The 14706-nt window shown below is 49.0% G+C and overlaps 1 protein-coding gene across 1 annotated transcript in view; it reads right to left on the bottom strand.

The window, feature by feature from the left end:
- Window positions 1–14706, bottom strand: part of PTPRT (protein tyrosine phosphatase receptor type T) — a gene marked incomplete at both ends in the record, with an annotated part of 1086576 nt that overhangs the window by 35252 nt on the left and 1036618 nt on the right. The window contains 4 exon segments of the mRNA XM_082671082.1: window positions 3296–3412; window positions 4117–4176; window positions 6461–6558; window positions 7926–7962. Of these exon segments, the coding sequence (XP_082527208.1) occupies window positions 3296–3412; window positions 4117–4176; window positions 6461–6558; window positions 7926–7962 (312 nt within the window).

Raw genomic sequence — 14706 nt, forward strand, 5'->3', positions numbered from 1 at the left:
TGCACTGCCCCTACCTACCTTTCTCTACCTAGCAATCTCCTGCAGATACTAGAGGCGCTGAATAGGAAGAGTGTTCGATGGTTCATTTTTTCAGTTAAAAGATATTCACCGAGGGTTACCTGTGCCTAGCCTTGTGCTAGGCACTAGGAAGGTGGAAATAAAGGCCAAGTCCCTGTCCCTGGAACAGCTCATGGTCCAGTGGGGGAGGCAGGCCCCTAAGTGGACCTTTAATTCCATTAAAGTGCATAAAGGAGTGTCAGCTAATCCCATTAGGGAGAGGAGAAATCAGAGAAGGCTTCCTGAAGGAGGGGATGCCTGACCTGAGTCTTGAAACATATTAATAATGAAAATAATAGCTAACGTTTATTAAGCATCGACTATGTGCCTGTCACTCTTCTGATTTCTTCAATGTATTAATTAATTTAATCCCATATCAATCCTCATATTATCATCTCCATTTTAGGGATGAGGAAAGTGAGGCTAAGCAAGGCTAAGGAACATGCCCAAGGTCACACAACTAGTAAGCTGTAAAGTTACAGTCTAAAGCCTAGCTGTCTGGCTCCACAGTCTGTCCTCCTAATCGTATGATACACTGAGGCTAAGTATTACCCAGTGGAAGGATGGAGGGATTCCTAGGCAGAGAGGCAGTTGGGGCAAAGGCCTGGGGACAGGACTTAGCAGAGTACGTGAAAAGAATCACAAACAGCCCAGGGCAATTCCAGAGAAGAGTGGAAGACAGGCAATGACGACAGCGGGATGGGGTGGGGCGGGGGTGGGGTGGTGGGGGGGAGGCTGGGCAGGTACTGAGTGCTGCAAGGTTTTGTATCCCACTTTAAGGCCTTTGGGTTTTATCCCAGAGTCATCGGGGAGCTATAGGGAGGCTGCCCAGATAGTTGCACAGAAGAGGAAATGCATCACCAGATGGGCGTCTTGGAAGGATCACACTAGCCGCTACGTGGAGGAAGGATTTGCGGGGTGGTGCTGGTGGGCTGTGTAGAGGGCGCCAGGTCTCCTTTCCTGGGCCAGTGCACCCATCCCCAGCTACCCTGACCTTGGCTGTGGACAGCTAAAAATTACCCCTTCAGAAAGTTGCTCTCAGCTGAACAGGAACCACCTCCTTTGGGAGTGGGGGATGGGCAGCTGGCATTCAGTGACCAACCGATTTTGTCAGTTTGCCCAGGGCTGAGGGGTTTCCCAGGACATGGGATTTTCAGTGCTAAAGCCAGGGTGGTCCTGGGCAAACCAGGATAATGGGTTACTCTCATGGATGTGCCAAAGAACCCTTTGCCTCAAGATGGGCCCAACTCTGTGGTGTAACTCATGCCCCAGATCTCCCTGTGGGACCAGGCCACATCCTTGCTCAGCTCCTTCCCTGCCCTGTACTGCCTCCCTCACCCCCCTTCTCCCCTGGGTTCTTCCTCAACACATCATCAAGGGCACCCAAATCCCTACCTCAGGCTCTGCTTCCTAGAAACCTAAACTAAGACTGTGGGCAAGACTAGAGACAGAAGCCCCGTCAGGAGGCAGCTGCAGGGTCTGGGCAGGAGTGAACAAAGGCTGGGGTTAAAGCGCTGACAGAAGAACTGAAGTAGAAGTTAAAACAGCTTCGAGAATACTCAGAGTTTTTCACCCCACCCTCGAAATCAGCTCAGCCCCTGAAGCCCTCGTTCAAGCCCACACCACCTGCACTGCAACTGTTTATCAAGGGTCCTCTCTTCCTGGTGGGACTGTGTTCTCTTCAAGGGACAGACAACGCTTCCTGTTTATTATTTGTGGGTCCCCAGGAACTGATTCTGAGCTGATAACCCAGGCAGTGTTTGCTGAGCACCTGTGGAGAGGCTGGCTAAGTTGAGTTAATCCTCCGAGGCCCGTGGAGACCTTGAAGGGTGTCTTCCTATGGGTAATAGCTTCCCTGCTGATTGAAAGAAAGACAAAAAGACAGCCTGAGAAATGACGACGACTCCTCAACACACTGGGTGGGCTGCAGTTCCCCAAGGCCTGGGTGGGCTGCAGTTCCCCAAGGCCTCCCCTTGGCTCAGAGTCTGGTCCCCAGTCACCCAGCTCACGCCCAGCACCAACCACCAAGTATGGGAGCTGAGGCTGGTGTTTGTGGCGCTACGTTCCAGGCCTCAGCTGCAGGAGCGCTGGCTGCTAGTGACTCACACGTGCCCCCTTTTCTGGAGACATGCTCTCAGCCGACAGGAGCCCACCCTGGAGGTTACCCCGCAGCGGCTGGTCCGCAGCCAGTCAGTGGACTGAGTACAGCAAGCGGGCACCTCTGCGGTGTGTTTACGCTCCAGAGGCCCCCATGGGTCAGGCCTAGGCTAGACCTTGCCCGAGACTCTGAACTTGGCCTGCCCCTTCCTCTTTCCTCTCCAGCTTCTCTTGCTGACTTACAAGTTTCTCTGGGAGCGCTCCCTTGATACACCACATATAAGGGAAACCTTGTCTCAGGCTCTGCTTCTAAGGAACCCAGCCTAAGATCACAGCAATGTACCTTGTAGCTGAGGGGCGTCCTTCCCTCCTGGCTCTTCATCTGAGTCTGCAGATACGGGCCTTTAGGAGCCCAGGGGTTGGAGGGGGCAGTGTTGGGAGCAAACAGTGTGTCCTGCCAGCACCGTGCATGCAGGAAGGGCACCATGCATGTGCCTGCTTTGGCACTCACAAGGACCTGTCAATCCCCAAGGGCACAGTGCTCAGAGCACCGAAGTCCCTGGTGTTTTTGCATCCTCAGGCCTGTGGCCACTGGGTTCATTAATGATGTTACTTTTAGAAAATGGCAGCTATGGTTTTGACAACTGTCTCCAGACACTGGTAAATGTCCGTGTGGGACAGTCACCCCCAGCTGAGAACCACAGGCCTAGAAATATGTCAAGATCTTCTTTCCCCTCCAGACTCTGAATGGTTCTTTCCCTCTTCCTGGGATAATATTCCTCCTGCTCTTCCCTTGGCTGGCTCTTTCTCATCCTTCACTGTCTGCTTAAATGCCTCCTCCTCCTGGAGGTCCTCTCTGATCACCCCATCCTCCCGTGGATTTCTGTCTCCCCAGCTTGGCATGTTTCCTCTGTGGCTTTTATTACCATATGTCATTATGCTATTTGTCTGGCGAATTCTATTTGTCCCTCGTGCTAGACGCAGGGTCCTTTGGAGCAGGGTCCACGTCCAAGCTGATTGCCGATCTCTCATTGGTGCAGGGTGGGTACAGAGCAGCCCCTTGGTCGCTGCCATGTCCTGGATGAACAAACAAGCTGGCGTGCCTGGAGGGCAGGCTGCACGCGGCCGCAGGGAAGCTTACCTTCTGGACTGTGAAGGTGCGGATGATGTACTCTGCCAGGGGCTCTGTTTCGATCAGGGTGACTTTAATGTCTCCGTAGACCTCCATGTCATCCGGCCAGTATCGCACACACTTCACCTGCGGGCAAGGACAGGGACGGTACGAGTGAGTGGGCGGCTGAGCGTGTGTGGCCATCTCATCTGGCTTCCCGTCTGAATAAACTCAAGGGCGACCTTGGTGGACTTTCAGTCAAGGCATTCTCAGCTGGCCGGGGAGGGTAAAATACACAGGGACCAGCTCACTCCTAGAGGAACTGGAGCCGCGGGGGATAACGGTGGTACCTCCTTTGGCAGAGCTCCTGGTACTTTTCAAATCCATTCCCACACTAAGAGATCAACTAGATCTGGGTGAGATAGGCAGGTGGTGATCTCCCCACTGTACAGATGAACATCATACTCAAGTCGGGAGGTTTGGTGACTTGTCCAAGGTCACGTGGCCAGTTTTCTACCTTTGGCTGAGTCCTCTTTTTCTGCGATAGGCTGGGGCAGCTGAGTAGTATCAGCAGAGCAGAGATGAGAATAAAAGGTGGGAACAGTGAGGAGGTGGAAGCAGACATGGCGGGGAGAGGGTCATTAATATTACGAGGGGGCTGGAAGGAGAAAGGCTCGTTGCTGGGAAAAGGAAGGAAGGTGCTGGGCTCAAAAGGAAGACGTTTGCAACTGCTCTCTGCCCCAGGGGTGGGTGCAGAGGCCGTGAACAAGCCACTCCCACACCTGGTTCTGAGTCACATGCCGCAGGAGGAAAAAGAGATCGCTTTCCCCGTAAAAGAACAAAAGTATTACCATTCCGGGGGACGCCGAGCGGCTTAGAGTGGCATTTCCCACAGTGTGTCCCGCTGGGTGCTGATAGGTGTTAGGTAAAAAACAAGAAACAAAAACAAACAAAAAAAGGTTTTGTGGTCAAATGAGTTTGGGAAATGCTGGATTAAACAAAGTTAAACAGGCCACTTCGCTACAGGACTGCTCGGCTCGTTCACGTGCTAACGCTAATGTGCTTTTCGACTCTCCGAAAGGGGCAACGAGTACACAGCATTTCCCAAACGTATTTAACCATGGAACCCCCTGTTCGCTAAGCATCATGCAGACGAGCATCCCGTGGAACCCACTTAGGGAAATGCTGATTTAGTGCAACAGGGTTTAGAGGCAAACGGATGCATTGCTTCGTTCTAACGCTGTAGCTGAGTAGCTTCCAGAAAGTACTGAAACCTCTCTGAGCCTCAGCTTCCTATGAATAACGATCGCTAACACTAACTGCTTGCAGTGTCCAGCTCTCCTTGCTGAGTGTTCTACAAATACTTTAAACGGATTACTTGAATTATTACTTATCATCACACCCTGATGAAGTAGATATTATTATTAGCCCCATTTTACAGATGAGGAATCAGAAGCACAGGGAGGCTAAGAAAATTGCCCAAGGTCAGCTGTCAGTAAGGGATGGAGCTAGGATGCAGAGCCAGGCCCTCTGAATAATTACCAGGAACATCGCCTTGTACAACTGCTGTGAGGTAAAGTGAAGTAACGCATAGTGCACAACAGTGCCTGGCACAGAGCTTCGCTCCTAGCAGGAGTTTCATGAAGAAATTGCTCTCCTGTCCCCTGTCCCAATTCGAATTAGACTCACAATCAAGGGACTCTGTCTCCAGTGGGGGGGACATGTTATAGAACAGGCTGGAATGTGCCTCTGAATTCTTAAATCCTGGGCTGGACATTTTGTCCACAGTAGCTGCTCCCTGGGTCTGAGTCCCTGGGGCGCAGTCTTGAGTAGGGGGACCATGACCACGAGAACGAGAGACAGGAGTCAGGGATCGTGGCCGGGTGACTTCAGGGCATTCACTCCACTCCTTTGGGTCTGTTTCCTCATCTGTAAAACTGGGCAATGGACTAAATAAGAGTGGGCTCAAGGACAAAGTCTCTTCTGGCCCTCAATTCCTGTTAGGCCACGAGATGTCCAAAGCCCTTTGCTGAATCATGACTGACAGCCCGGATTCTCCCCCTTCCCGTTATCTTGGAGGCCAGGACTCTTCATTTTAATGGATTATCTGGTTCTTGCCAGAAGAAAAACTTACCTGCCCTGTCTTTAGTTAGCTCATGTGCTAAGTAGAGAGGCCCTCTTGATTCTAGCGTCTGTGCACCCAGCACCCACCCACCCACATGCCACGGTTTACCAAGTAGGCGAAAGCAAAAGCTGGGAAGAGAGTCCCATTTCTAAGCCCCAGGAGTAGCTAAGGAGCACACAGGAGAGAGTCGAGACAGAGCAGAGTGAGAGACCAAGGTCTAAACCCTGAAGAATGTCAAGGTTTCGAGGAACAAAGGGTCAGATGCTGCTGAGAGGTTGAGTACAATGAGAAGAGAGAAATGGCTATTGGATTTGTCAACATGAAGGATGCTGGGGATACTGACGAATCACTGTGGGTGGGATGGAGGGAGCAGCTACACTGCAGTGGGTGGAAGAGAACGGGAGTGAAGCAGCAGAGCCTGTGTGTGAGATTTCAGGGTCTGGCAGAAAAGCAGGGACAGGAGCAGCAGTTTCGTTTTGCCTGCTTTATACTTTTAAGGGAGAAGGTACTCAGGATGTCTGTATGCTGAGGGAAATAATCTAGCAATGGGAAAGAGAATTACTTTCCAAGCGAGAGGGGGAGAATGAGACATTCTTGAGCGGAATCTGTGATTCAAGGCACTAGGAATTGCCTTTGAAAGGGCAAGAGTCATTTCTCCTATCGCATTAGGCTGCACCATAAGAAACAGATGATATTCTACCATTTGGGGTCAACAAAAACAGCCATGTCTTATGGTTCAGCCTGATAATAGAGGAGAAGAATGAGAAGATGGCTGTAGACACAAGTAGGATGCAGCTTTGCGGTGTGAAGATGAACATTCACGTCTGATGGCTGTAATTCCCTCAAAGTCTATGAGATGACGTCATCAGCGGACAGTGAGGGTGGAGAAAGGGGCGAGAGGGTTTTGAAGGGAAAAGATGTTCCTCGACTATGAACAGGAGGGAGGACTTCTCCCGCATAGGGTGCCGTGAGGGTGAAATGTGGAACGGGAGGCACTTGGCACAGAGAGATGCTGGGCAGTGGAATGCCAGCCAGCAAACTCCATCCCGGTACCCATGGGAGGGGCTTACCCTGCCCACTTCCACGAGGTTTGTGACCATGACGATGCTGGCCGAGTTCTCCTGCCAGATCATTCTCCAGAAGTCCTTTACGGTCTCCTGCATGGGACCTGCCAACAGAGAAGGTGTCAGGGTCAGACTGCAATGGCAAGGAAGCAGGCAAGAGGCTTGTCCCTCCCGGCTGGTCAGTCAAGGCTCCGGATGGGTGAGTAAGAGGGAGGTCAGCGATTCCTATGGGGACACAAGTAGCGGAGACTGGGGACTGAAGCGTGCGAGGTCAGAGTGTGCATGAGAAAAGCCACACTCCAGCTGGCAGGGTCTGCAGCGTCCCCTGGAAATGCCCACAGGTTCTCCTCTTCATCGCCCTCCTGCTCAGACCCTTGCCACCAGCCCCACTTTCCCGCCAACCCATCACCTTATATTAGGGGTTAATGACATAGCTTAAGGGAGTTTTCAAAAATTGGGCTCCAGAACCTCAGTGAGAGATGGGAAGGAAATTGGGGTGGGGGTGGGGTGGGAGGGCAGAGGAGCTGCCAGGAGTCAGATGCTGAGAGCACAGACAGAAGATGCCCGATTCTGAGCTTGACAAATGCATTTGTCTGGAGCCTGGACAGAAAGGAGGGAAGAAAAACAGACAAGAAATGGGACACAGAATCTGAGAGTCCAAAGCAATTTCCTTGGAAATTTCTCTTTCAATGTCCTGGGCCTCCATCATTTTTAAAATTACAAGAGTAATAAGTGTATCTGATACAAAATTTTGAATGCCATTTTTCTGTACAAATATATATATATATATATATGTGTATATATATTGTATTTGCTATAATAAGCGTTGTATCTATTATACGTATTTTCCCATGCCCTTAAAAACTCTTACCTGCCATGACATTTTTCATAGCTGCATAATTTTCCATAACATGGAAGTGTCACACTTGAACCAATCTACCAATTGATGGTCAGTTAAGATTTTTCACTTTTTTCCCTATTAGATAACACTGTGAAGGGTATCTTATTATATGTGTCACTGTCCACGTATATATAATCATCCACACGATTTCCTCCCAGCACAGTTTGAGAGGTATAGTCATTTTTAAGTCTTCTGATAACATCCTGGTAAGTTGCTTTCTAGGAGCGCCGGCTACCTCTCTCTCCCGTGCACACGCCCATCGAGGAGATGAGGCACCGAGAGCTCCAGGTCCGAATGGTGGATACTGACGGCACATGCCTGAGGCTGATGCTTTTGGTCCAGGGCCCATCTCTCTTGACCATTTCCTAGTGACACCTCCTTCCTCTCTCCCTTACGTCCCTCCCCCCATAGCTGAACTTGTCACCTCCTTCCTTCCCAAACAAATGAACAACCTCGAGACCTCGGGAGGCTCTCCAGCCCTGCTCCTATATGACTTCTTGGCTGGTAGAAGCTCATTCCTCTCCTCCAGTGTAAGGCAAGGGCCCTTTAGAGGAAAAGGAGGGCACTTACCTTGAGTAGCAATGTAGTGCCGAGGTCGATGGTACCCCTGGATGACAAAAGAAAAGTACAGTGAAGCTTACAAACAGCACAGTACCAATAATTATCCTTTCCAAGGCTCGGTCTCTTCATAAGCAAAACGAAACTAGCGTTAGACATTTCCCAGGGCAGTGGCAAAGATTAAATAAGATAATGCACGTAAAATGCTTAGTCCATCGCTAAATGTTAGCTATTATTATAGTTCCTTGTGAGGGGCCCGTACAGGCTTGCCTTGGAGCCACGGACTGGGAGCAAAAGTCAGATGGCCATCAGTTATGGCTATGCACCCAGAAAAAGGTGGAGAAGGAATTTTCAGGTTTCTGTGGGACATCAACCACCACCAAGTCTTTCCTGAGCCGTGATTACATGCAGAACACTGTGCAAGGCCCCGTAAGGCACCTGAAAGAAGAAAACAATCACCTTGCTGGCTCCTCGCATCAGTAACAATTAGGAAAAGATGTCACACTGCCTCTCCGTGCTACATGGCTGGGCTTGGAACTGAAGTTCCTTTCATTTGGGGGGGTGGGGAACCCCAGGTAGGTGTGCCCTAGAGACTGATACAGCCACTTTCAGATTCAGAGATCAGTTTCTGATTTCCCTGTACATTTCAGAGTCTTCAGTAGGCCCTGCTGGGCTCTGATGTGTGGTTACTCTGGTGCCCCATAATCCTAATCATTGGGGAACGGTTGAGGACAACCTTCTCTTTTGTCTGGGCATGTCCTACATGGAGGGTCCCCTTTTTTGCTACAGAGAGGAAGTATATCATATTGGGTAGAAGTTCAAGTTTTGGAGACAGATCTGCACTTAGTACATAACATTGAACGTGATTAGTATTTATTGAATGAGTAAATACACGAATGAAAGGATAAATCAAAAAAATATATATATGCCAATTATGGAGCCTGTTGGTGGAGAGGGTGTTGGAAAGTCCTGAAACTCCACTTTCTTTTATAGTTAACAATCTCAGGGAAAACAAGTCCGAAAGTCTAATGAACGCCTATTTTTGTCTTAAACGTTGCTGATGAGTCTTTGTGTTCTGCTGAGGAGGATGAGCTGCCTCAAGACCCTCTTCTTTAGGAAATCAAATAGAAAAGTCATCGGCATGGTTCGTGGAGAAACAGACATGATGGTGTCTCAGAAGTTCTGGATCTACTTTCTGATTCAAAGATTCATTTCTAAGTCCCCTGTACATCTCTCTACCTCAGACTTCCACTTGCTCCATAAATATTTAGTAGGTACTTTGTAAGAATTACCTGGCATACTCTAGTAACACCTGGGGTGACTGTCAATAACAACCCAAGGCCAGTGTCATGGCCACAACTGTTGGATTAACCACCAGGAATCAACAGCCCCACCTAAACTCTCTGTTTGCGTGGTCCTGTCTTCTTAGTGGGGTTGTCAGCTTCTTGAGGACACACACTGCCTCCTAAGTTTTAAAAAATTTTCTGTGGAGCCTAGCACCGTGTGAATCTCAGAGCAAATGCCCAATAAACAAGCTGTTGAGAGACCAACCAGAAAGGCAGCATATAGTTATTAGAGAAATGCACATCAAAACCACAATGGGGTACCACCTCACACTGGTCAGAATGGCCATCATTCAAAAGTCTCCAAATAACATGCTGGCGAGGGTGTGGACAAGAGGGAACCCTCCTACACTGTCAGTGGGAATGTAAATTGGTGCAGCCACTGTGGAAAACAGTATGGAGGTCCCTCAAAAAAACTAGAGTTGCCATATGATGCAGCAATCCCACTCTTGGGCATATATCTGGACAAAATTATAATTCAAAGAGATACACGCAGCCCTATGTTCATAGCAGCACTATTCAGAATAGCCAAGACATGGAAACAACCTAAATGTCCACTGACAGATGAATGGATAAAGAAGATGTGGTACATATATACAATGGAATACTACTTGGCCATAAAAAGAATGAAATAATGCCATTTGCAGTGACATGGATGGACCTAGAGATTATCATACTGAGTGAAGTAAGTCAGAAAGAGAGAGACAAATACCATATGATATCACTTACATGTGGAATCTAAAATATGACACAAATGAACTTATTTATGAAACAGAAACAGACTCACAGACATAGAGGACAGACTTGTGGTTGCCAAGGGGGAGAGGGGGTGGGGAGGGATGGATTGGGAATTTGGGATTACCAGATGCAAACTAGTATATATAGAAACAACAAAGTCCTAGTGTATAGCACAGGGAACTATATTCAATATCCTGTGATAAACTATAATGGAAAAGAATATGACAAAGAATGTATATATATAACTGAATCACTGTGCTGTTCAGCAGAAATTAACACAACATTGTAAACCAACTACGTTTCAACAAAATAAATTAAAAAAAATAAGAAAGGCAGCATAGCATGGTAGTTTTATGCATGGACTCTGAATTTAAACTGCCTGGGTGTGAATCCTGGCTCTGTCCCTTTTAGGCTGTGTGGTCTGGGGCAGGTTACTTAACCTCCTTGTGCTTCTATTAATTTTTGCTGTTAAATGGGGATAACAGCATTTATATTACAGCCTTGCTGTTAGGGTTGTGAGTTAATATATGACAGTTATTATGTATCAGGCACTAGTCTAGGATTTAACATATATGTCTTTGCTATTATTATTATTTTGTTATGTATCTGGAAAGCATTCATTGAGTGCCTACCATGATTTAAAAGTCTGTTTTGGCCATCACGGAGATCCTGAGATGGGAAGCCCTTCCCTCCCCTTTGCTTTCCTGCTCTGCCTATAAATGTAGTAACTGAGCCCTTCTCTGAGCCGTGAGGGGTAGGAAGGAAGATGAGAGGCACAAAGAGCTCTCTGTTCCTTTGAGTTAAGATGGACAGTGATTCCCAGGCTCACAGGAAGAATTAGACTACGGGAGTCTTCTTGAGTAGGCTTGGGAATAGAAAATAGTACCCTACAGCGTGGAAAGATGCGGTTTCTCAAGTCCATCCTCTTCTGTCATCCCCACATCATTCCTTCTTACAGCCTTCATCCTCCCTGATCTGGGCCAAGACAATAGCCTCATGCTGGCCTCCCTGCCTCCAGTCCAGTCCCAGAGTCCATCTGCTTCCTGCCAGAATGAACTCCCCAGCGTACATCTGATTATGTTGTTTCCCCACTTAAAAGCCTGCAGTGGCTCCCGTTGCCTGTACAATGATGTCCACATGCCTTAGCTTGGGACTAATCCCCTGTCTCCATCCTCATCTCCAGCCTCATTTCCAGTTGTCCCTCTCCGGGCCCTTCCATGTACCCTTTGCCCCAGCTTCCCACGCTGCACTTCAAATGAGCCCTCCTTCCTCCTAAGCCCTGCAGGGATTGGTAGATGCCCAGTTAACACCCTTACAATGTATGTTGCAACAAGTTTTTTTTTTTTTTTTTTTTTTTAATATTTTCTCCTTCTGGGCCATGGGACAGGCCACCCAGAGCTGGGTATAGTTTTCAGCAGAGACTGGTCGGTGGCAAACATGCATGAATATGTCTCTGAGGTGAGGTTGGGGCATTCCCTTAAGGCCTTAATTGGCAGACAAAAGGCAAAAGACAAAATGCATGGGATTTGGAAGATTCTAACACACTTCAAAGTCAATGGGATGAAATTCTGAGCAAGAAATTCACATTTCAATTGTGGGAGTCAGACGACTTGGTTTCACTATTTTGTTCATTCGTTTGCTCACTCAGTCCTTCAATATTCAATTGACAGGTATTAACTGAGCATCTAGTACTCTGTACAAGGCACTGGAAGTACAAAAGTGGACCTGATGGATGTGGGCTCAGATTCTGAGCAGCTTGTAGACATCAACAAACTGGGATAAGGGCCACCAAGAGCAAGATGTGCCAGGAGGCCAGAGAAGTGTTCTCTGAGGTCATGGCAGTTGAACTGGCCCCTTAAGCCTAGTTTGGGCGTCTCAACATCCCTGTTATTCCCATTTCATCCCTTCAGCAATATTCTCAGTTTTCCTACCACCCTCCCCACGGCTCACTGGCTGTCTTGCTCTTCTTCAGAAGCAGCCATCATGTTTCCACCTATAAGCCTTAGCACTGGCCCCTACCCACACCTGCTGTGCCTATCCCCACATAACCGAGTGGTTTGCTCTCCCCTTCCATCCAGGCTTCTGCTGGGATGGCAGTCACCTCCACAGTCAGCCCTTACCTGCCCACCCTGACATCCTTGGTTCTTTTTGCTTTCTCTGGTTTACTTCTCTTCAGGGCACTCACCACCAAAGTCTTTGTTTATTTACATGCTTATCATCTGTTTTCCCAGTCGAATGAGAGCTCCAGCAGGGCAGGGCTGTAATGGGCTTGCTCATGGCTGTGTCCCCAGCATGGAGAAGTCTGCCTGGGCAGTCAGCCCCGATAAATGCATAGAGAATGAATGCATGCATGCTGCGTTCCTGTCCACACGTGGCATCCAAGTCAAGAGACCCTCTCTGGCCTCCAGGAACCCACGCAGTCCCCAAGAGAAAGCATTCTAACCACCTGACTCTTCAGCAATGGAGACGAGAGGAAACGTACTGCTCACTTGGGGCTGCTCTGGGGATTTCCCAAGAGCTGGTACAGAAAACTTCCTAACCTTAAAAGAACTTTGAGTTCACTTAAGTCCCACCTACACAGCACGCACATGGACTGCAAACCGGTACTGGGCCTGCCTCCAGCTGCCTGTGAGCAATGGGAAAGAGGTTTGCATCCAACATGCATTTATCTCACTCCGCGCCCATGCATCTGTTACTTATTGGGGACCCAGAGACGATATTTATTTCCAGACTGGTAATTTATAACAGATTCAAGTGGCCAATACATTCTCGGGTGTGCAAACAAATGTGCCGGAGGTATGGTTCAGACAGGAGGAGAACCACGGCCTCTGGAGGCCTTACAGGGCTGGCCCCATCTAGCTCATTATCCAAATGGAGTTGTTTTAATGACTCGTCAAGATCCAATTGTGGATAAATGATTCTAGCATGGGCAGTTAGCCCTCTGGAGTACAGGGAGGATTTTGGCTGGGTGGAAACCAGGACCAAGGGGTGAGCCCTAGACAGCTACCTAGGGTGTGTCTGCCAGGAATCCCCATAGAGACCCTGGGAATTTTGACTTTGCTGGAGTGTACAGGGGGTCACAACTGATGTGATCCCCCTCCCCTCCACCCTGTACTGCTCACGCTGTGCTAAAAGGAGCTCATGCTTAGTGTCTTCTCTGTCCCTCCATTGACTCTCTATTCCCTTCCCTGCTCTGCTCGTGTCCTGGGAGGTTGACCTGTATGGAGGACACCACGGTCTTCCATACCCTCCAGCTGCTAGCTGGGTTTGGTCAATGCGGAGCAGAAGCAGGAGCTCAGAGGCCATTGGGAGGTTGGGGTGTAGGTTCTTTTGGGTCTCTCCCTATCAGGTCACCATGGCTTGGCCTTGACTTTCCATCAAAGGCTACAGCTCCAATCAGGCAGCCCCCTGCTTACAGCTACTCTCCCTGCTCTCAGGAGCTTGAGAGCTTCCTGTTGGTTCTAGCCTGGGGATACTGAACTCCTGCCACTTTGCCTCCCCCTTTAGTTTCCTTTAATCTTGTTCCTACCGTTATTAAATTCCCTTTGAGTGACCCTCTGTCTCCCAGTGGGACCCTGACAGATAGACACTTCACATCAGTTGTCACATTCTTTCGGGTTGGCATCATCCCATTTTACAGACATCAGAATGGGTAAATAATCTGCCTAAGACCGTAAGGCTAGTGAGCAGAAAGGCCTGGATTCACTGTGGCCTCTGTAAGGACTGAATTCATGTCACGACTTTGGTCTCGTGAGCCCTTGACTCTAACCACAGCACAGAGTCCAGTATCACTTATTAAGACAGCATCTAGCAGAGACTTTGGCCTGTCTGCACAATCTACTTCCTAGAGAGAGGGAGAAGGTGGGCAGAGAACTGGATTCTAGCTGTGTGACCTTGAGCAAGCCTCTTAACCTCCACCCCTGGCCTCTTATCCTTAAAGGCTCTCAGAATGCATTGTGATAAGAACCTGGTAGAAATGGGTGCTGTTATTAGTGCTGGTGTTGCAGAGATTCACTTGCATTTAAAGCAATTTCCTTTGTTGCCTATAAAATACCAAAGTGCATCTTGGCTCTGACCGCAGTCACATCCTCCCTCAACTTTGGATTGTCTATCCAGGAAAATGCCTTTTGCCGGAGGTTAGCACTCAGGCAATGAATGCCAGATATGGCAACTTGGGCCAGCAGACCCCTCGTGGGCATGGCTGTCAGGGCTGCCCCATCCACTCAGCCAGAGTCAAAGTCGAGGAGAAATGGAAGGAACCAACTCAGTTTGGTTCCGCATGCGCTGCTCGAGTCCCCACTGTGTACTGCGTGAAAGGTGGTGTCTTTCGAGTGGGTGAGGAGGGACAGGACCAACAGCCCTGGCCTGGGAGTCATTCGGGTCTGGTTTCTAGCCTGCTTCTGCCACGGAGCAGATGCCCACACTCAAGCTGTGCAATCTCTTTAAACCTCAGCTTCCCTCTCTGGAAAATGGGGGTGGTCACCTATCCTAGAGGGCTAGTGGGAGGTCTCAATAAACAGATTCATTTAAACCACACCTCACAGGGCCCAAGAGTGACTCATTTAGAGCCCTGGGCTGTTGTCATTGCATTACCGTCGTTATTAAAGCCAGCAGGGCATGGCTGGGGAGGCACCGCCAATGCAGACTCCTGCTGTCCCCTCCCTCACATCCTGGAGAAGTTTCATAACCTTGAGAGCCCCAGTTCACTCATC

The sequence above is a fragment of the Grampus griseus genome (assembly GCF_964374135.1).
Source record: "Grampus griseus genome assembly, chromosome: 14".
Taxonomy (NCBI): Eukaryota; Metazoa; Chordata; class Mammalia; order Artiodactyla; family Delphinidae; genus Grampus; species Grampus griseus.